Source organism: Aristolochia californica, unplaced genomic scaffold (assembly GCF_029961685.1).
Source record: "Aristolochia californica isolate CCGP_79_NKW_82.1479 unplaced genomic scaffold, dmAriCali1.0.hap1 SCAF_10, whole genome shotgun sequence".
Lineage (NCBI taxonomy): Eukaryota > Viridiplantae > Streptophyta > Magnoliopsida > Piperales > Aristolochiaceae > Aristolochia > Aristolochia californica.
The window spans coordinates 634,621-657,393 of NW_027181771.1; the positions used below are offsets into that span (position 1 = coordinate 634,621).

The 22,773-nt window shown below is 41.8% G+C and overlaps 1 protein-coding gene across 1 annotated transcript in view; it reads right to left on the bottom strand.

The window, feature by feature from the left end:
* Nucleotides 1-22,504, bottom strand: part of LOC137965969 (phosphatidylinositol 4-kinase alpha 1-like) — a 41,817-nt gene extending 19,313 nt beyond the window's left edge. The window contains exons 1-8 of the mRNA XM_068812394.1: nucleotides 21,328-22,504; nucleotides 18,771-19,112; nucleotides 18,525-18,686; nucleotides 9,791-9,961; nucleotides 9,463-9,621; nucleotides 9,145-9,272; nucleotides 4,702-5,008; nucleotides 3,161-3,329 (exon numbers count right to left, since the gene is read on the bottom strand). Of these exons, the coding sequence (XP_068668495.1) occupies nucleotides 3,161-3,329; nucleotides 4,702-5,008; nucleotides 9,145-9,272; nucleotides 9,463-9,621; nucleotides 9,791-9,961; nucleotides 18,525-18,686; nucleotides 18,771-19,112; nucleotides 21,328-22,368 (2,479 nt within the window). The 5' untranslated portion in view covers nucleotides 22,369-22,504. The remainder of the gene's footprint in view (nucleotides 1-3,160; nucleotides 3,330-4,701; nucleotides 5,009-9,144; nucleotides 9,273-9,462; nucleotides 9,622-9,790; nucleotides 9,962-18,524; nucleotides 18,687-18,770; nucleotides 19,113-21,327) is intronic.
* Between the last annotated feature and the right edge of the window lie 269 nt (nucleotides 22,505-22,773).

Consider the following 22,773-nt stretch of genomic DNA (forward strand, 5'->3'; position numbering starts at 1 on the left):
GAATGCAAATGTTAGAACTGAGAAGATGGGTTGTGAATCACAGAAGAAATTCAAAAGATTTAGAAGCATCATCTGCCAGAAATCTTATGGAGGTTCTTCTGGCCACACTACCTTCAAAGACATGGAGAAGACATTATCATCTGGAAATGGGAGTCTGATGGCAATTTCTCGGTTTCCTCTACCTTCCCACCACCCACAGTTCACAAGTTGCTACAACAGTTGGGAAGTTTTTGGGCCAACCCAAGATCTTGTTCTTTAATTGGTGGGCCGTCAAGAATAAGATCCTCACTTATCATAATATTCATAGAAGGGTAACATGATCACTTATAACCTTTGTAGCCTGTGTGACGAAGTAGATGCGACTGTTGCTCACTTGCTGCTCCATTGCTCTTTCACTACTCAGATTTGGTGCCATATGCTTCAGCTTTTCAAAATTAGCATTTGTCATTGCCCCTCTTTTACTGACTGGATTCTTTATAACACTTTTATCTCTCTTCCTCCTCCAGAAGATGCTATGGAAAACCATGTTCGTCATCATTCCTTGGTGTTTAAGGACAGAGAGGACCAACATGGTTTCTCAAAGAAGGATGAAAAGTTATGATTCTGTAAAGAACAAGGCTATGCAGAACTCCATTGATTGGTTGCGAACAAAGAAAGAATTTTTCAAATTCAGTAGCTCATACATATGGGAGAACGGGTTGCATATTGCCTCGCTTAGACCAAAAAAATCGCATTGCACTGAAACCTGCATCCCTCCCCTTGTGGTTCCATCAAGCTCAATTTTGATGAAAGCACTCAAGGGTCCAGCTGGGAAAGGGGGTATTTTTCATGACCGTGAAGGAAGGAAGCTCATTTCACATGCTGGACTCCCAATCAATCAGACTTTCTATCTGCTGAAACTCACGGCTTACTCCATTGTATTTGAATTTCCAAAGAAATTTTGTTTTTTCAAATGACCATAGAAAATTTTAGAGGGCCTATTTTAGTGGAAGGAGACTCATCTTTGGTCAGTAGTTGGGGCAACAATCATTCTGCTGCACCTTGGAAGCCGCTGACCCAAATGGAGGAGGTTTTTGACTTAGATGCCTATGTGGTCACTACCTGGTCTCACATACCCAGATCTGCTAATGCAGCTGCAAAGAATCTTGCTAAGGAAGGTATAACCTTTCAGAGCTCACTATTAGACAAATATGATCAATTTTCATTATGTAACAGTGTTTTAATTATTCCTGCAATTTTTAATTTTCATTATGTAACAGTGTTTTAATTATTCCTGCAATTTTTAATTTTCATTATGTAACAGTGTTTTAATTATTCCTGCAATTTTTGTTTAATATGTTGTAATTAAGTGGCTTCCCTCTTCCAGTTTTGGGAAGCCTCTGTAATCCTTTCCTCGGAATAAAATCTTCTCATCCGCTTTTTAAAAAAACCAAAAACAAAAAAAGAGGAACCCGCTCAACTTCAACATAGGATAAAGCTCAATGATACTGATGTAAATCTAGGAAACATTACCATAGTCTGAAACAACGAAATTTGACAATATTTCAGGGGCAATGATTAGAAGCACTTTCCTCAAAAAAAAAAAAAAAAAAAATGATTAGAAGCAATTGGAACCTTGTTGCTAACCTCTCAACCCACAATCAGCCTAGTATTTCTTCATAGCCCCCTCCTGATCATAGAGCCATTAAATTGAACTTTGATGGTTGCTCCAGGGACAATCCAGGATGGTGGGGACACCAGTATGCCACCAGTCACCCGAGTTTACACTCAGAGGCATCGGGTCCCACCAGGACCCACCACATTGTGGTTGGGTAATTCCATATTTTTGTAATTCAATTATGTCACTTTATTTTGTTTTTATGTTCCAGATTTTACGAGATTCATCAATTAGTAATTTTTTTTTGAATTTCAGTTCCTCTTTTATTAATTGATTGTAATCGGATGAGTAAGATGGATTGATGATGAATTAAAAATTTACTTCTACTGTTCTTCCCTTCCCGATCTTTCTCTTCATCCTCACTAATCTTTTGTTTCTTCTTCTTCTCAATTTCTCTTCTCTTTCTCTATTTCTCCTCTTTTCAAGTTATTAAATCAAAACGAAGATAGCATTCCTCATCACAGGACCAGCAGATTATGGGGGCATTTTTCACAGGCCTGATGGATCTGTTGTTCTCTCAAATGCCAGCCCATTAGGTCACACTGACCGAGGTTCAGTGGACCTTCATGCTGAGCTCCACAGTTTGCACATTTACCACTCTCATTTTACTGTCCCTCTTGACATTTTAGTTGGTGCAGCAATTTGGAATGTTTTTTCATGAGATTCTTGATTTGACGTAGTCAAATGGTGTTGTGTTAATGGGTCTGCCAATTGCATTTCCCTTGCTACGGAAGACGTTTGTCACCAATCTCTTGTGTTATAACCAATACCCCAGCTTGCTCGGTATGAAAATTCAGTTGGACAGGCTTCAGACATAGAAAAGAATGATGACTTCTTTTCAGGACACAAATGTGGCATGTGATGCTAACAAGGTACACAGTAAGCATATAGCTTACTGATTTTGATATTCACCATCTTTTTGCACATTCACTTTACATTGTTGAACAAAACTGCTCTTTTCTTCTGAATGCATATGGAATGGTCCATTTTTTTCAAATAATAATATATAAATCCATAAAGAGAGAGACAAATACATGGATTTGCCTCTGCAGACCTTAAACGAATTCACACACATTGAGAAAAATAAAGGAAGCATTTTGGGATTACATAAAAAATTAAAATAGTTGTGTTGAAGAACAAGCATGAGAGAGACTTACATGACTCTCACAACAAGAAGTCTTATAGAGCCAAAATTAATGTTGTGGAATATAAAAGGAGTCTTAAGGGAAGGTCTCACAAAAAAAAGTTTTAGTTTAAAGATGTTTCAGTTATGTTAATCTTCTATTTATGTTTCAGTTATTTAATCGTTTTAAAACTTATTTTTTAGTATTTCGCTTTGGGTGTAACTGGGACAAGGGTAGTTTAATTGTAATATGATTCTACTTGTTTCCTCTATTATAAATAGAGGCTCATTGAACACAGTTCTAAGCAAGTTAGTTAATTATTTCTCTTCTACAAAAATTCAACAAGTTGAATAAAAAAAATATAAAATTTATATAAAACCTGAAATGGGGACCATTGCAGCTACTTCAACTCGGCCACCTAAAGCAGCCGAAAGAGCCGCTCTTTGAGCAACAGCAGCTTTCTCATTTCCACTACCTCGGCGACTCCCAGGATTATGAAGAGCATTGAGTTCCAACTCATCTTCAAGCCATTTCACTGAGCTAACAACCTACAAAATTGTTACAACAGTAAGCTACTATTTGGGGGCAAAAGAAACATAGTGTACCTCAAATCCTGCGAGAGCTGATGACAAGCATTAAACAAGTAAAATCAGTTAAAAGTTAGAAATATAAATATATATATATATATGGAAATACAAAGAACGTGTCATCTCATACGATAATCATTTAGAAACCAGAATCCAATAACATATTAGCGTGCATAAAAAAAAATTACACAGAAAAGGCACAAGTACACATTCTTTTACTGATCACTGATGAATGGAACCAGAATAACTAACAGTCACACATGTTTTTTTCGAGAGGATGTGTGAATGTATTACAAAAGAAAAATTACATACCTAGAAGCTAAAAAGACATTTCCTCCACAACAAGATGTTGGAGGGTAACGCCTTTTTTCGCAACAGTCACACATGTTAATCCATGAAATATGCAAATTAGAAGCACAATTGACTTAAATAATGATTTTAATCATCTAAGAAATAAGTGACATCAAGAGTTTAAAAGTCATGAACAAACAACAAGGAGCCGTAGAGAATCTTCCACCCTTGCCAATAAACCAACCAAACGGTTGGTTTCTCAAGGCCTAAGGTCCAGAAAACTGTAAGCTCAGATGTGATATAGTGCCCCTTATGAAGAAGTGTCAAGGAGAAGATCACTGACCAATGCAACAGATAACCCCCCCCCCCCCCCCCCCTTTCCCATCTCTTTTACCTTCCCCCAAGGTGTCGATAGATCAAAGAAAGAGGTCTTATAAAAGCTAGAACCTTTCCAAACAGCTTGAGGCTCCACATCAATGAAATCTCCAAGAATGACACAGAAAGCAAGAGAATTTCTCCTGAGCTAGCACTGATAGAAACTCTGCCACCAGCTAGACCTGGTTATCCTTACATGTATCACGAGAATTCATGTTAAGCCAACAATCAGAGCAGTTCTTGCATGACCTCCTCCCACTGTTGGTCCTATGAAGCAAACAATGCCCTCAACTTTCCAAAATCTTAGCAGTTAGATGAAAAAAAACTATCAGAAACCACTTTCAACATAGCTTTGCACTGACAAAGCTAATAAGCACAAAACCTTGACCTTTGTGAATCAAACAACATGGATGCAGTTATTTACCCAGGACAAGTCAGTCCCAGTCACTAAAGAAACAGAACAAGGAATGCTTCTGAACATCCATCATTGTTGTCAGAAAATACTCAACTGCCGAACATCCATCATTCTTTCTTCTTTCATGGCAAAACCTCTCGGCTGATTGGCTTCTTTTACCTCTCAAAATCATGCAACATGTCCTCTAAACAATCAAGTCTAATTCTACAGTCGAAGAATTTTAATATACAGTTCTATGAACATTAGACTTACAAGGGGTGGTGTGCCTTGAGCAATTCGTTGAACGGCAGCAGACCACTGAGTACTCCACATATAAGGTCCTGCAACTGCTTGCAGAGCCACTGCACTCATGCTACCCAAACTATTCAATGAAGTGGAAAGTGACTTTGTTGGAGGCTGAGTAGATTGAATTGGAGGGGCCAGCCCAAACAGAACAATATAAAACCACAAATTGCGAAACAACTTCAAAAGTGAGGGCTCCACATCAGATGTAGGATCAAAATCTTTACATATTTCTGCAACAGCTGGAAGCAGAGGACCCAGAAAATCAGCACCACTCCTGTAATAACAAAAGAAACATTTTATGAATGATAAAGTTTTCATCTTTTTGAAGAGTGACAAGGAAGCAAAAACACATTGAGTAACCAGATCTTGGAAATTTATCCATCTGTTATTTTTGGAAAGCCTTGACTCTCAGGGTCTACACATCTTTGTTTTTTTAAGTGATGATGAAATTCATTGAAAATGAGAAAAAATTACAAAAAGATAACTGTAGCTATAAAGAACCAAGTAAGAGCAAAACGCATAAAGCAAAAATACAGAACAAATATAAAAAATTACAATCTACTATGCTAAATCCATGTTGACAACCATGGACGGTTTTGCAATCTCCCCCTTCACCAAGGAGTCCAATACTATATTTGATTACTGATGAATATGCCTCCAAGAGACTTGGAATGCTGAAAGAAGAGCAATGAATCATCCTCTTATGATTACTGGCAAGGACAAATGATCTCTACATTGACGAACTCCTTGAAGAGGAGCACTAAGTTCAGCAGTGGAATTTGCAACAACTATTGGCCCCGAAAATGTGAATAGTTGGAGTCCTTCATGGTTTCTAGCAACTTCAACTTCTTTTTGTGATGAGGATTTTATATAAAACAAATAAAAAAGGAAAAGGGAAGAGAAAAGATTATTAAGATTTTTTAGAGGTTATTATTTTCACTTATTTTAACATTCATTATGTTCACTTTTTAATGTTGCCAAACTGAGCCTCCTTTAGGGGTGGCCATCCGACGGTCAGATGAAACAACTATCTCAAGGAAGATCGCTTGATTCTTCCTAGTTCCCGGTAAAAAGGAGCCATGAAACAAGAAAAGTGGAAACAACTGAGCCTGCGGAGAGGAACCATCTGGTCAAGAACAGTGTAATTGGGGTAAACGTTGATATAAGTGGGGATAGAAATGTTGATCTAGTCAGGCATCTCAAGGCTAGTGAAGTGACTGTTGCACTTCTCGATGCTTCAAGCTTAGCCAGAGAAAGTGGAAGCGCGACAAGAGAACCCTCTAGAAGTACTCGACCTCTAATTCTGCAAATGTATGCCCGCCATCGCCCACACCCCCAACTCGCTCTCAACCCAACATTAGTCACCTCCTTGTTCGATCAGCTCCGTTTTAGCTTAACAAAATGAAGGCTCAATCAGTATAAAACACAATCACTCATGAGCGGCTCAACATGTGATGCAGGGAAGATGGCTCTAAAGATGATGTTGTTGGTGTTACCTACTTCCCAAATTCCTTATATGACTTCATCACCTGCAGATGCTCTCTCCAACTCCCTCACCTGGGTCACCTTCTTTGGCTCATAACTCTTGTTGTTGTTCCCTGGTTCCTATGGCTAGAAAGAAACAAGCACACATTCTCTACCAACTCTAGATCCATTTGTTGCATCATTGAAAAAACTATTCACGCCATACTACAATGGACTACGCTAGTGGACAACTTTGATGACTGGCCTCCTAATGTTATTCGCGAGAATTGGAAGGTAGCGGCTTCCGCTACTAATCACAAGCCTAGCCGTGTAACAACCTGGACCCTGCTTCCTCAAGGATCACTCAACTTGAATTTTGATGGGAGCTCCTTTAGGAATCCCGACTCATTCGGTCATGGGGAGTGATCAAAGATCATACGAGGCCTCCTCTCCTCTCCTAAGCGGCCCTTTAAGCATATTTGACCTAGACGGAGGTTTTATGACTCCCTCATGGGCTTCAACTTTACAAGGAGCACTTCTCTATACTTGTGATTGTTGAGCGGGATTCCAAGACTATCATGTCTTAGGCAAAAGCAGATAGCCCTTATGCATGGCTTTTTTATCAACAGTTTTTTAGATTAAAGATATGGTCACCGACCTGTGCATTGACTGGTCTCACATTCCCAAAGAGGCCAATCTGAGACAGATCACTTTGCAAGGCTTGGTCACAACCAAGCTGAACTTTCCATTTCCCTGCATTGATTTTTTTTTGTTTGTGCATTGTCTTCCTGCTTGCTTGAATTCTGATAAGGGTTTCTCCCCCTCTTGCTCTTTTTAATAATTTTTTTCCTTCATTAAAAAAAAAAAAAAAGCTTTGACCAAAAAAGAGTAGAATGGATGCATGTTTCAATAATTCCCCTACAGCCATAGTATTATTTGAAAAGGTAAGCCATTCTGAATGAGCCAAAGGCTCCAAGGGATAGCAGCAAGGCCAACCTGAGGAAGGGACATGGCCAAATTATTGGTCCAGAAACTCAAAAGGGTTTGAAAAACAAAAGTGTATCCCAAATCAAGAGAGGAAAGAATAACCAACGTGGGCTGCCATGGTGCACTTGTGCAGATCAACAGCCTCTCTGGCTAGGTGACAAAACTTAAAAAGAAGAGCGAGCGGTTGAAAACTTGACATATAGAGGTGGCCAGTGGCGAGGATCCAGCCTTCAAAGTACACCAGATAAAAAGAAGAACTCTAGGAGTGACAAGGAGCTTCCAAGACAAGGTAGCATCATAGTCAAAATCTTCCTTTGTGTTGCTGGGAATTGAGTACGGGGCAACAGTGAAGCGACCTGGTGTAGAACACTTCAAGACCATAGAATCTTCATCCCCACCTCTGAAGTAATAAGAATCCAGCATAGACAAAATCTGGCCAATATCCTCAATCTCATGATCATTTACATCTCTTATCAGATCAAAATTTCAACTCCCACCACCAATAGAATCAACCCTTGAACTTGGTATTTGGATCTCGAGCCATTCTATATATAGTTGGAAACTTGAGGCTGGTGGCCCATGCCCAATCCGAGTGTCATTCCGGAAATTAAGCCGGTTACCCAACTTGACTCTAGACCAAATGCACTGGCTGAAGTTTAGCAATGGTTTTAGAATCTCCCTCCAGAAGTTGGAGTGGGCTGCAAGAGAGAGCAAGCAGTTACGCAGCCAATTATGCTGGCCATACCCATATTTTCTGTTCATAATTTGCCACCAAAGAGCTGCCCTCCCATTTGTCCTCCAAAGCCATTAGGCAAGGAGGGCCCAGTTCATGTCTTTTAACAGGCTTGAAGCCTAAGCTGCCATGTCTTTTAGCACTGCAAACCTGGTACAAATTTACCTGGGGCACTTCCCAGCAACTTTTGTCAGACAAAGAATGAACGATAGCCACTAGTTGGGGAGGGCTGCAAGGAGGTTTCTAGTGTGATATATTGGATGCACATTGGTACACCAGAAAATATATACATATTTCATTGAATTTTCATATTTCTCTATAAAAATGACCATATATATAGATAGATGAATATTCGGGCTGATAACATGCACACTACACCTCAATCCCCCAGTGAGACTTGAACCCAAGAACTCACATTAGAAACCCTCATAAAGCTATTAAACCAAAGGCCCAATGTGCACATTTTTTTAAATTCACAATATGCCTTTAGGATGCAGGTCAATTAATCAGTTTTCAACGTACCTGATTTGGAGATGATTGAGTGGCAGGTTTCATTGCTAGAAGGAGAGAAAAAGAAGGAGAAGAAGAATTTAGAAGAAGATTGAGAAAAAGAAGAATTGAGAAGAAAAAGAATTGAGAAGGAGAAGAATTTAGAAGAAGATTGAGAAAAAGAAGAATTGAGAAGAAAAAGAATTGAGAAGGAGAAGAAGAACAACAACAACAAAGAAGAAGAAGAAGAAGAAGAAGAAGAAATAAGACGGAGAAGAATTTGTTTATTCATCCATTTCAAACACTACTTCCACCGTTCTGTTACAGTGTATTAATAACAAAATTCTAAATTCAAAAACGGATAAAACCCGTAACTGAATAAATCTATAACAGATTTGTAAAATCAGGAAAAATAAAATAAAATAAAATTTTAAAATGGATAATCCCAACGACAATGTACTGGGTCCCATTGGAGCTCGATGGGCATACGGGTGTCCCCACCATTTTATAAAGGAAATTTCAAGAAGCAAAAAAAGAAAATTATATAGCACTGTACTGTCACAACTAAAGAATTTATTTATTTTGCATTTATTCCTGGCTGACTGCATTTTTCTGGACAATCCTCATGTTGGGGAGTTATGTAAAACTGTAAACCACATGAAAGATATCTATAGCTTAGAAAATGAAACAAAACAGAGAACCACTCAAGGTTTTGTGCTCATGGCCATGAGTATTACCTCCCACTCTTTGACTCGGCAGCAAGCCCCACATCAGAGCATAAAGACAACAACCGATGACGAAAATCAGACCTTAGTTTAGCACTCTCAAGACATGAAGCAACCCGGAGAAATCCTGCCGGGAGTGTCTAAAACAAGACAGAAACAGTTAGGCTTGGAAAACAACAGAGAGTTTTCTGCCAAATATATCTTCTAATCAACAAGATGAAAATTATCATGCCAAATTTGAGTTTAAGAATAAAGTCCAGCCTAAAGAACTACCAAATTCTGGTCCAAGACTAGATCCTCCATATTGTAGGGCAATGTACTTATACATACCTCCACCCGTTCTGTCGTTGCTTCAGGGGGTGATGTTTTGCTTTCTGCAGACCCTATAGTAGAGAGTTTACTCAGATAACTTCTGGTCATCAACACAACTGTCTCACGATATGACTTCTCAAAACCCAAACCAGCCATGTGTGACACCGCATCAAGTAGCTGCAAAATTATGTAAAATTCAGACAAAACCCAGAAATATAATTTTAAAACGGTAAAATAATTGAATGTAGAAATCAATATAAAAAATAAGCAAATGAAAAATGAACATCAACAAAAAACAGAAATATCTACAATAGAATATACATGCTCAGAAGACAAAGTTCCATACTCGGAGACGCAATTGACTGGGAGAAGAAGCATCACCCTCTTCTAAGCTTTCAATGAAAAGAGGCAAAATCATGTCTACAGCTTCCCCTTTTTTGACAGATACACTGATGTCAGCAAGCAAGCGAATAACATTAAGTTGCATCACTGGAACCGCTGGTTTCTCTTTCTCATCCTGGAAAAGACAAAAGAAAGTGAGAAAATACTCTTCCCAGAGATTCAGACTGAACCTTTCTAGATAAAGTTTTTGAAGTTTTTGCTAAAATGCACAAATCTGGATGACTTTTACACCAAAATGAACATTTTTCCATTTTTTTCTAAAAATGAGTAGTTCCCCCATTTTTAACCAAATCAAACTAGTTGTAAATTCAGAAATGCCGATGAAGTTGCTAATGGCATCATTGGCCATGTTTACATACTCGGCCAGAGTTTGCCAGCATGAGAGACTCTCCTCTTCTCCTCAACTGGAGTATCCTTGCCTGCATGTCTGCCTCCCCTCGCCCTCCACTCATGGAAGCTTGGACTCCTCCTACTGCTGGATCCTAAAACTTAATTTTAATAGTAGTGCGAGTGGAAATCCAAGTATAGCTGGTTTTGGAGGAGTAGTACGTGACTCTGCTGGTTCTGTGCTTATCACCTACTCCAGTCCAATGGGAATCTCCGACTCCACCTCAGCTGAGCTGTTTGCCCTTCTCCAAGGGCTCATTGTCTACTGTGACCATTTCAGCGGCCCTCTTACCATTGAAGGTGATTCAAAAGTCATTATCAGTTGGTGTTCCAACCTCGCTGATCCCCCTTGGAGACATAGGCCCATCTTCCATGAAATAATTGACATTATATCTTTATTTAATTGTAATTCGTCTCATATTCTAAGATCAGCAAATGATGTTGCTGACTCTCCGGCCAAGCAAGGAGCCTCCTTACAATCTCTTGTTATAAGGAGAGTGCTCCTTTAGCTTGCCTTTGTATTCTCTTGGTTTCTGAAATAAAATTTCACTTCAATCAAAAAAAATTACACTAAAGAAAAAAAATGGACAAGATTGCCCAAAGGGCAAACAAGTAAGAAATTGCAAGACAAATAATCAAATAGCTGATTTTTGGAAAGATAAACAAATGATTGATTACTTTCTACATGAAGGAATGTCAATTTCTTTAGGACATACCATTCTTTGTAGAGGGACTTGCCATAATCTCTAAATTTCAGTGGTCCGCTAGTCAATTAATTATAGTGCTACTGTTTGATCACTAGAATCAACAATTGTAGCTTGTACATAAAAATGGTGACGACTGAAGGTGATTGAAGGCGGCCAACAGCACTGTCAAGCCACCGACAGGACATGAACGGCAGCGAGACAATCTCGATAGGGCGACTCTCATCAGCCGCACGAGAGTTTCTGTGGAGTCTGGTTGTCGATGCTCGGACGGCGGCAGACAAGAAGGCTCAATTGAGAAGGGAGTGGGACCTGACGCGATGACGCTCAAAGGACAACCGAAGATAATGACAGCAAAGGAAATGGTGAATGGACAACGGTGCAAGGAAAATGGAAGCTAGCCGCTGCCCTTAACGGCTTTCAGTTCGATTACGGAAACAGCACCCTCACCATGGTGATTTTTTTGCAGTCCTCTGGGGGCATCATCCACATCACTGTCAGGAATGGAGAGGAGTTATTTCATCTCCATCCCCACTGCAGCGGCGCAAGCTTTTGCCACTCAATTCGAACTGGTGACTACTACCTCTGAACCTCAAAGATGCACCAAGTAACTCTGGATGGGCTGCTTCTGATTTTAACTCTCAGCAACAAACTTTAGAGGCCAACGCGAATGCAAGATTGTTTAGTGTCATGGGGACGATATCATGACCCGTCTCTACGTACCAGAGCACTCTGCCTCTCGTCTCACTTGGGAACACTTCCTCATCTGCCTCCGAAAACTCTCGCTACTAACGCTGCTCGCAACGGCCCCCAACCACCCAATTCCCCCCTCCTCACTCGTCATCCTGGCACGCAACCCCCTCCGTCCTCATCATCTCCCTCTCTTCCTCTGTCATCACCCACCATCCCCTCACAGAGCCCACCCCTAGCTACCTCACGACATTATGCTAGTGTTACCCTTTCACCGCAAATACTCCATTCCAGACAAGCTGAACTTTCATCGTCCCTAATTATAACTGCTAACCCTCAGTGCGGTGAATCAACGATAATCAACAGAATTACCAATCAGCTACAACTCAACCACAACCACACCCCTTGTATCTCCTTCCTAGAGCCTTCCCATAGGCTTGTCCACCTCAACTCTGCAAATGAAAAATCCTCGACCCTTAAACTTTCCCCCTGCAACCACACAAGCATCATCAGTATCAGAGAATGGTTACCATCACCCCCACGAGTTCTCTCGGCCAATGGATTCAAGTGTGGGGACTTCCTACAGAACTGTGGCAGCACCTTGTCTTCTGCAAAATCACCAGTGCATTCAGCGCTTTGGTTTATCTCCATGAAGACACAACTCATCAACGTCGCATGGACTTTGCCAACCTACTCATTAATCCAAACAATCTCTTGTAGGGACAGTCTTTCATGCTAATCAACGTTGATAATGCCAGATTATGGGTCAAAATCACCTTTGCAGACCTTACCAACTTCTGGCACCCGGACGGTCATTGCTTCTCCCCCAATTCCGGTGACAGACTCACTCACCCACTGAACCAGCACCATACCTCACCGAGCCAGCGAGTCAATGCGCCTACTCATCCAAGTGCTGAACTCAATTACCAGCTTGAATCACCCTTAGGCTACCAGAACAATTCAAATCCCCCCACCCCGCCAAATGAGCCAGCCACCTACCACCCCCTATAACCCCAATACGGCCGACACTGATGCTAGTGTTCAATTTGGCCAGTCAGCCTTACAAGACTTGCAATCTGCACCACGTGACTCTGCCACATCTCGACAATTATCTGAATCCCCCCTCCGCCCCCATATCAATGACATCAATGCCCTCACCATTTTACCTCTAGCGCACCAAATTGATATTGTCCAAACATCCAACTACCCCCACTTGACAAGCCTCCAAACCGCTACACACCAACTAGACAAACTCCCTCCACACCTGTTTCAACAATGACCTTACCCTAGATGTTGGACCTCTTCCTGCAGCATCCTCTTTGAACCCCCCCCCCCCCTGCTCATCACCACGATGTCAACACCCCAGTTGTCTTCTTCCCTGACATGGATGCTCCACTCCCATTGCCCCCTCGCCCACTCCACCACTCAAACTACCCCTCAGATATTGAGTCAACCATGGAGTGTCACGACCAAGCTCAATCAGCCCATCCAACTCTCTCCCCACTTCTTCTTGCCACCAACCAGAGACGCAGGAAAATCCAACTGAGGCAGCCTCTGCAAGGTAAGTCAAGTAACCAAAATCACTAGCCCACTGATCCCACCACGGGAAGATTAGTCTTGCCTCTATTGGGTAATCAATCACACAATCTCGTCACTGAATTGCAGTCAGAACAGCATAGATACGATGAAGAAACATGGCAGCAAATGATGAAGTTGGCCAAGCTAATGAGAGTTGTCTACTCCGGCAATCTTCCTGGAGACAATGACCCCTCAAGAATGCAATAAAACAAGCAGAAATGATTATTGTGTTGTGGAACGTCCAAGGAATTAACTCCGCGAGGAAACGGCTTTTATCCACTATCTCCTCTCCACTTCCAAGGACCCTCTTGCTATTCTCCAGGAAACCAAGATGCAGAGCCTCAATGACTATTGTTCGTGATCTCTGGCCTTCCCACAATTTGAGTTGGCATGCTCTTAACGCTGCTGGTCACTCAGGTGGAGGTTTGATTGTATGGAATACTGACACCATTGATGTCCTTGACTTCTCCCTTGGTACTTTTGCCATCGGCCTAAAAGTCTATGACAAATTTTTTGGCGGAATATGGGGCCTGTTGGGGATCTATGGCCACACTAGATTCTAGAACAGACACCTATTTTGGGAGGAACTCCTCAATCTTATCCAGAATTGGTTGCTACCTTTCCTCCTTGCAGGCGACTTCAACTCCATTCATTTATGCAACAAAAAGTCACTACCGGCAAGGCGCATCACATCCTCCATGAGAAGCTTCGTCGACTTTATTGGGAGCAATGATTAGAAGAGATCTCTCTTCCCGGTAAAACCTTTACATGGTCTAACGGCAAAACCTCCCTTATGATCCCTCCCCTAGCCCGGACGGATATAATGGTGAATCGTTCAGACAGAACTGGCCCATTATTAGAGATGACGTTCATGCCATGGCTCGTGATTTCTATCATAAGGGTATAACCTAAAAAAGCATGGGAACATCATTCATTGCTCTGGTTCCCAAAAAGACAAATGTTGAGTACCCGACCGACTTCCGCCCCATCAATCTGGTCTCCAGCACAATAAGATCATTGCATGCCTTTTGATCCATCGCCTAAAAGCGGTCTTGCCTTTAGTGATGATCATTGAGGATAATATGCTCTCATTAAGGGAAGAAACATCCTCAACTCGGACATGACAGCCCATGAACTCATTGATTTCTTCAAGAAATTTGGCTCGCCTAGGTTTGCCCTCAAGCTAGACTTTGAGAAAGCATTTGACAGAGTTAATTACAGCCTTCTTGACAACCTTCTTGCAAGAATGGGCTCGGTCAGAAATGGAGACATTGGATCAATAGCTGCATATCGTCAGCTTTGTACTCCTCATCAATGATACTATTTGCGGCTACTTCAAGAGTACTCGTGGCATCCGTCAAGGCGACCCCCTCTCTCCCATGTTGTTTAATATTGTAGTTGAGCATCTCTATTCAATGATCTACGCAGCCAAGGAAGTCGGCTAGATTCATACTACTGACTTTCGGGCTGAAATTTGATATCCCAATTCTGCAATTTGCGGATGACACTATATGCTTTGGAGAGGGAACCCTTGACTAGATTTCGGAAATTGAGAGCCTTGCTAGGCCTTTTCGAATTATCCATCGGGTAAAAGATCAATTGGTGTAAGAGTACTCTCTTGGGGTATCACATTGACACCACCAAACTCCACTCCATTTTATTTTGTTTTTTTTGAAAATGATGTATATATTAACAGAGAAAATTACAGAGGACAAAGGAGCAAATCCCTAACAACAAGAGATTGAAGGGTTGCTCCCTACTTGGCAAACACATCTGCTGCCGAATTTGCAGATCTTGGAATGTGAGACCAAATACAAGAAAATTGAGAGGCAATTTCTAGAATCTCCCAAAAAGTGTCCCAATGGTGCCACGGGGGGGAGGATGCACAATCGAACCAACCAATAACCACCTTCAAGTCTCTTTCAATGTGAAGAGGGCCCCTACAATTGTCTCTGAAAACTCGAAGCCCATTGAGAAGGCCTTGAAGCTCAGCTTAGCCAGCGTTGAGTCAGCAATGCCTAACGGTCCAGCATACGAGAAGCACTGATTACCGGAGGGATCAGAGATAACTCCCCCAAAGCCAGCAATCTCGGGACTGCCAAGAGAAGAACCGTCAAAATTCAACTTTAGGAAACCAAGTTCTGGAGGGGTTTATTCCTGCTTGACTAGGACCTTGGTTCCAATCCTCATCTTAGCCATGATGCTCCAATTATCTCAGATAGAGGAACCCACAAAGGAGGAGAAAGGCTTCTTAGTAAGAAGCCACGTGGAGATTTGGCCCGACACATGATCAACGACTCTTACCGCAGATTCATTTTTAGCATCAAAACGCCTGTGATTCCGTTCATTCCAAAGCCCCCACGGAATAAAATCAGTACAGGCAAAGATCATTAGCTTTCGAAGCCCAGGAAGGGGAGTACCAATGAGCAACTTGCTGAAGGAGATCAGATCAGCAGACATACAGAATTGTAGCCCGGTCTTACAAAGGATGGAAGTCCACGCGTTCCACGAGAAAGAACACAGTAGCAGGATGTGGCTAGTGATTTTGACCTCTGAGTTGCATAAAGGGCAGAGGGGATCAATAGATGGGGGGCCTCTTCATCTAAGCACATTTGTCGTGAGTATCTTTCTTTGGCAGGCACTCCACATTAAGAATTTTATCTTTGGTGGGGAACAAAGACGCCATACAAAGTATATCTCACGCTCACTTTGATTTAAATGCCAACTATTGATGTATCTGTAAGCAGAGGACACAGAGAAGATACCACTTTTGTCAGGCCACCGAATGAGCTTGTCCACCACTGAAGGTCTTAGTCTGAAATAGTGCAAAGATTCCATCAACTTGCTATTAATTTAAAGGATCTACCATTTCCAACATAAAATCTGCTAGTTGAGGAAAATTTAGGAAAAAGTAGATATAGTGATCTCCAAATTGGTGATAGACATCTCCGGTTACCTCCTGAAGTCCACCATGGAGAAAGACAACCAAGCTTAACAATTACCATTTCCTTCCAAAGATTAGAAGAAATGGAGTTGAACTTCCAAATCCATTTTAAGAGCAGAGCTTGGTTCATTTCCTTCGATTTCCGAATCCCCAAACCTCCCATTCGCTTAGGCAAACAAACTTCCTCCCATCTAACCAAATGATATTTAAAAGTATCACTCGATCCCCTCCAGAGGAATCTTCTTTTTAACTTATCCATGGCTTTGCATATGGAGGTTGAGCAAGGCATACAGGACAAAGCATAGTACAGGATGCCTGCAATACAAGACTTTAGGAGGATGAGCCTTCTTGCTTTGCTGAGAAAACGGCCCTTCCAGGTTGCAAGTAAACTACCTCAGTTGCTCTTTGGCCCCTCCTCCCACTACCTACCTTGGGCTCCCACACTTCGACAGCATGCCTCAGAAACTTCTCTGGGCCCCTCTGGTGGAAAGACTCAAACAAAGACTTGCTACTTGGTGTGGAAATCTTCTCTCCAATATAGGACGGCTCACTTTTTTTAACTCCTGTATTGTTGGCCTCCCAAACTACCATTTATCCTCCATGTTTTGCCATCCCTCAGTTTGCAACCATATTGAAACTATCAAGAAGAGATTCTTGTGGAGAGACTCTGAGGACGCCTTCAGGTATTATCTTGTCAGCTGGAAGGAGGTTTGCTTGCCTCGCTCTTTGGGGGGTCTCGGCATTCGGCTCACCATAGACATGAATTGTGCACTCCTGCTGAAATAGTTTTTGGAGGCCCATGGTTGCCTCTAAGCTCCAATGGCAGAAAGATTGGTGGATCCGGGGGGAAATCGGCACAGATTGTCTACTATTTGGAGGTCCCTCACCCCTCTCCTTCCCCTTTTTGAGTCTGCGGTCCATTTCTTTGTTGGAAATGGTCGCAGAATTCAACTTTGGAACACGTTAAGCATTCTCTACCCAATCACCCTTCGTCGGGATATCCTTGTAGCTAAAGCTTGGGACATTAGAGCTTGGAACCTCGCCCTCTGGTGTGGCCTTAGCAACTCTAAAGCTGCTAATTTGTGTAACCTCAAGACGAGTCTTGATTCTATAAAAATCAGAACTCACATGCCCGACAAGATGATCTAGCTTCCTACGGACAGCGGATATTTCTTGGATGTTTCTCACTGCAGATAATCTCCACCGGCAGGGTAACCTCAGCCCACGCAGCCTCCACCCCCTTTGTAGCTTGGAGGATGAAACAGTCAGCCACCTCCTCCTCTACTACACATACACTACTCTAGCACATCGGTGTTCAGAATTGCCTCCATCGTGATCTCTCTGAGACCTTTCGGTCTCTCTTGAGCACCCTGCTCCCTAGAATTGGCAGGATCCTCATTTCCACCTCTCTCGCTCATATCCCCCGGTGCCTCTGGCTTGAGAGGAACAACCGAAGATTCAACTACAAGTTCAACAGCGTCGATAATACAATCAACAGCATCATTAGGCTTGTCTCCTCTTGGCTTCACACCAGGAAGGAACTGGCCTCCTTCATGGATATGTCCCTCAGAATTAACTGGTGCACTCTTTGCCCATATATCTACCCATCATTGTTAGATTTGGTGGCGTCTTTCGCGACTCGAATGGCTCTACTCTCATCACCTATTGGGGCCCCATGGGGATTGCTAACTCTACCTCGGAAGAAGTTTTTGCCCTTCTCCAAGGGCTTATCATCTTCAAAGATCACCTCTGGCCCTCTGATTATTGAAAGAGATTCTAAAGTGGTCATTGGCTGGTGTTCTGGTTCGGCTTCACCGCCTTGGTGGCATTGGGCAAATTAATTCTCTATATTTGACATCACTTTTGTAATCTCTTGCTCCTAGGCTCATGTACCTAGATCAGCAAATTCCTTTGTTGATAAACTTGTAATCTCTTGCTCCTAGGCTCTCTCCAATCTCTCGTTGTAACGGGAGGGCCCGCTTAATCTCTTGTATTTTGTTTTATTTCTCTAATCAAATTCTCGCACCACTTCAGAAAAAACTTAATTATCACTAATACCAAAGAGATCTAAATGAGATATGCAGACTAAATCCTCGTTAATTTTTTTGAATCATTACACCATAGGAGAAATGCACTTCTAACTCTATCAAAATTTTAAATAAAAACAAAACACCATCACACTATTCAAAAACAACAACATGTTCATAGCTTCATCTCATTACAAGTTGAGTCTTTAATTATACAAAGTCCCTCATATATAGAGTTTCTAAAGCCACATGACCAAGTGGCATATTTCAGACCATTAAGAATCTGTCCAGTGGAGAAGATGGTTCATCAATAACTAATGCATCAATAACTAATGGTAAAGGACAAACCTGTTCCTCATAATCATTTCGTTCACGAATACTTGAAGCTAAACCCATGATAAAAGTATCAACAGGACCCCTGTCCTTGCTCCACCCAAATTCAATAATTTCACAACTTGTCTTAGCGACACTCTCAAACATCACCCCTAAGTTGCTTCCCCATGTGTCGGCCTGTTCAACAAGCTTAAATTTTAACTCCAAAAAACAAACTAACAATAACACTACTAAGCAATAACAAAAATCTAAAATATCTACCTGAGCACATGCAGTTAGAACCAGTAGTTTAAGGCGCATAAGCAAAACACGTAGCATCTGACCCCCGCGCATAACAACCACCTGAGAGATTGCACTCAGCAAAGAACTAAATAGTTCTTCACATATCTTTAACTTTCTCCAGGAAGAAAGTATGCAAGCTTCTGCTGCATCAAGAAGCAATGCAAGGGTGCCACGCAACAACATTTTGGCATCCTTTCCATCTGAATCCAGTGAAAGAAGACTTTTTATTTGCACCATGGTTGCTGCTTGACAGGCAGATAACTTGGCATTAATTCTAGCTTTTAGCTGAGGACCCTGTTCTCTCCAGTCACGCTTTCGTATCTGCCAAGAATTGATAGAAAATAACACTCAGAAAAAAGCATGAAAATTAACTTTATATCTAGATGTAAAAGTACTCCAAATGGTTCTGTAAGAAATGCTTAATCGGATGCATGCTTTGCTAGCTGGTTGGTGGACTTTTTTCCCTTTCATTAAAACATGGAGCAAATGTAAACTACATTGCTTGTGCTTATGCCTGGCTCCCATATTTGGTTTTAGATAGGTTAACATTGACATGTTAAAGGGCATATTTGGAAACAGCAAAAATCAATCAGCAATGACAACAAGTAGAAAGTAGACAGGTCTGACCACCCAAAAAAAGTTTTCATTTGCTAAAGCCACTCTTTGTGCAGTAAAATGGGACAAACATGATATTTCAGTAAACTGATCGGTAAAAAGTCGTAACTTCAGCTATACAAGACAATGGACCAACCTTTTACAAAATGGCCCCTTAATTGAGTATAGCATAGATTTTATTTTTATTTTTAAGCAGGTTGCATGCTCATTCAAGTACTCAACTTCAACCCGATTAATTAACTTTAGATTATTCTCTTTTATGCATATTGTTTGCTCAGTCAATTACTCAACTTCAACCTGATTAATTAAGTTACAAAAAGGTTTCTAGCTTACATAGCGTGTGTTCTCTTCCGATTCTGATCCTGAACAAGAAAGAAGTCAAATACCAGTAAAACAAGGTGCAACCCGTGAGACATATTTGACATACAAATGCTATTGCCTATCACATTTATTGGCTAAGTTCCAACTTCAAATACAAATCAAGTGAAGCCACTGAAGCAAGCATCACCTATTTGAGCCAAAACCTTACTTCTTTTTTTCTTTTTGGAAATGGTGAAAGGCTTTTTATTAAAAACAATAAATGAATAGAAGAAGTAGGGAAACCCAGCCCTCAAATTACAGATGGAGCTCCTGACAACAAGGAGTTGCCAGGAAACACCCTCTTTTGCTAACTGATTTGCCAACCCATTGGCTGGGCAAAGAGTGTCGATCCACTCAGCTGACCAACCCAAAGAACTAAAGAGAATTTCATCAAACATGTGTCTCATCTTCCACGCCTGAGACTTGTGCTTAGCGAACAAAGATATTACCTCACCTTTTAACTCAGAAGCCATCAATTTTTCAATGAAATGATATGACACCTGAGTTTCCATCTTCATTTTTACTAAGAATAAAATTCAGAGAACCTGGTTTGAACTATCCAGACACATAGCCTGAAGTTAACTTTGATATTGTACTTCCAATTTTTAATATTATTTTCCCAACATTGCTTATTTTCTTCAAACTAGCAAGTGGGAAATTTTTTTAGAAATGGATGTAGTCAAAAAATCTACTTTAGAAACAACTTATATCAAAATGCTTTCATATAGAGAGTGCACAGGCAGTACAAATAAAAGCTCCCCATGATGAATTTAGTCTTCTCACAAAACTGTCTACAAAAAACAGATTTTTAGATTTGAAAGACAGTGATTCAAACTCCATAAAATTGTATGCGAAAGGAACAGGGAAGCAGGTCAGTCTTTTCCTTTTCTCAAACTTCCCATTGGTTTGTCACAGTTTACTCAGACAGTAACAGAAAATTATATATCACGCAAGTAAAAGGATATTCTCACATTTCTCATTCAAAAGATCACTGAAATATTGTACAGATGGTCCAGTCAGAGCCCAGCCACTATGGTCAACTTGAGCATTTCCACAATCACATCTTTACATTTCCATCACTGACATGCCTACTGCACGCTATTTAATGATCGACCCCTTCAAATATTGGTATATCATTAGTTTTGGAAGTGTTTTAATGTTTCAAATCCCATCTCCTCTGGTAGTTGTTTCATCTCGGTCAAATTGTAAACTTGGTTTGCACTGATCTCACATAATAGTAGAGAGACATTAATGTGTATCCCCCAGGAAAATTCACTTTCTACGATGAAGCCCCTTACTCTATAATTGTATGAGGAAGGTTGACAAAACGTATCTCGCCCACAAATTTAGACCGTCAGCAGTGTTCTAAAGTGATTTTAGTTTCATGGATGTGCCTTTTGTCATCTACATGTGACGCATAGCCTTTTGGTTATAATCTTGAAGCATGAGAAAATTTTCAGTTGGGACTGATTCAACTTGGAGACTGAAGTTCACGATTTCAAACTTTACATTCCCTTACTCCGAGGAGTTCGGATTAATATGGAGTGAGAACGACATTTACCTTGAGGAACGCTGGCAAGGACCTGAGCTGCTTTGCTGTCACAGTCCTAATCTGTATCGAATGTCCCGACGTAACCTCATTTTTATCCAAAATATGTGCAAATAACTTGAACGCAACCTCTTGTTTCTCCAATCCCTCTAAGGATTCCTCCTCAAAAGCAGCCACGTTTTGCCTTAACTGTGCCGCACCGTCATTGCTTCCCGAAGGAATAGTCAACTGATCCAAACTGCTTCTCCCAGCAATGCTACCATTTCCCATGCTCAGCCTCTTTGAAGACACCTCGTCGTCCGTCGTAGCGGAATCCCTATTCTCCTCTTTCCCCTTCCCCTTCGGAGACGGGGTGGTTGTCGCACTGGAATTTAGAGACGCGTCTCCACCATCGCTTCTAGGACTCGAATCACCATTTACTATGGTCTCCACCATCGACGGCATTGACATCATCGCACTCGCTGACGAGCCAGATGAAGACGTTTCCCTGGGCGAAGCCAGAACTTCAGCAGCCGCGGGCACGAAATGGTCAAGAAGAGAGCTAACTAGACGATCGACTTGCGCCGGCGGCAGGGGTGGACAGTGCCGAGTCACGGCGGAGAGAAACGCCCTCGCTATCTCACGCGAGGAGTCGCCGGCATTGTCGAGTGCCGCCGCAAGGGCCTCAGCGACGAGGGGACCCACCGCGGCAGCGAATTCTGGAGACAGCTCCGTAGCCGTGGAGACATAATCGAGGAGATCAGCGAAAAAGGATGCCACGTTGTCGACAGAGAGGGAAGCCGGAAAGAATGACGGTTGAAACGTAATGGAACCGAGAAAAGAAAGAACCACATTCTCTGGAATAGGCGACTTCTGCCCGTTTCCACCCGGCGACGCTCCCTTACCATAAGATTTCGACAAAAACCGCGCCGTCGCCAGAAGAGCGTGGAGATGAGACCGCGAGAGCCGCTGAGATCCGACCTGCGGACACCTGGAACAGAGCCATGCCAGCTTTTCTCCAAATGCAACCGGATTCTCTGCGATGAGGTCACAGAGCTCCGTCAGCGATTCCATGACCTTGCAACGAAGAAAAACGCGATCAACCAAAAACTCTAAACTCGAGATAAATATTTCAAACAGGAAAATGCCGCAGGCAGAGGGAAGAATAAGAAGAAGTAGAACGGAAGAAGGGGTTAGTTTCTCCAGTGCTTCATGGTTTCCATCTCCGCTCTCTCTCTCTCGATGTCGCTGTTTTTCTATAGAACTCCGCCTTCTGTGTCGAAACGAGTTGATGTGGCGAGTTGAACCATCCGCGTTTCAAAGTAAGCAGCGTTCAACGCGACCGCGTTGGTGAGTTACGTGTTTGGCAATTGACAGGTGTTTAAATAGTCAAAAGGCCAAAACCGTTCAAACTGTTCAAATCGTTCGTACGTGCCGAGTTTATAGAACGAATTAATGCTCACGTGAGCCACACGTGCG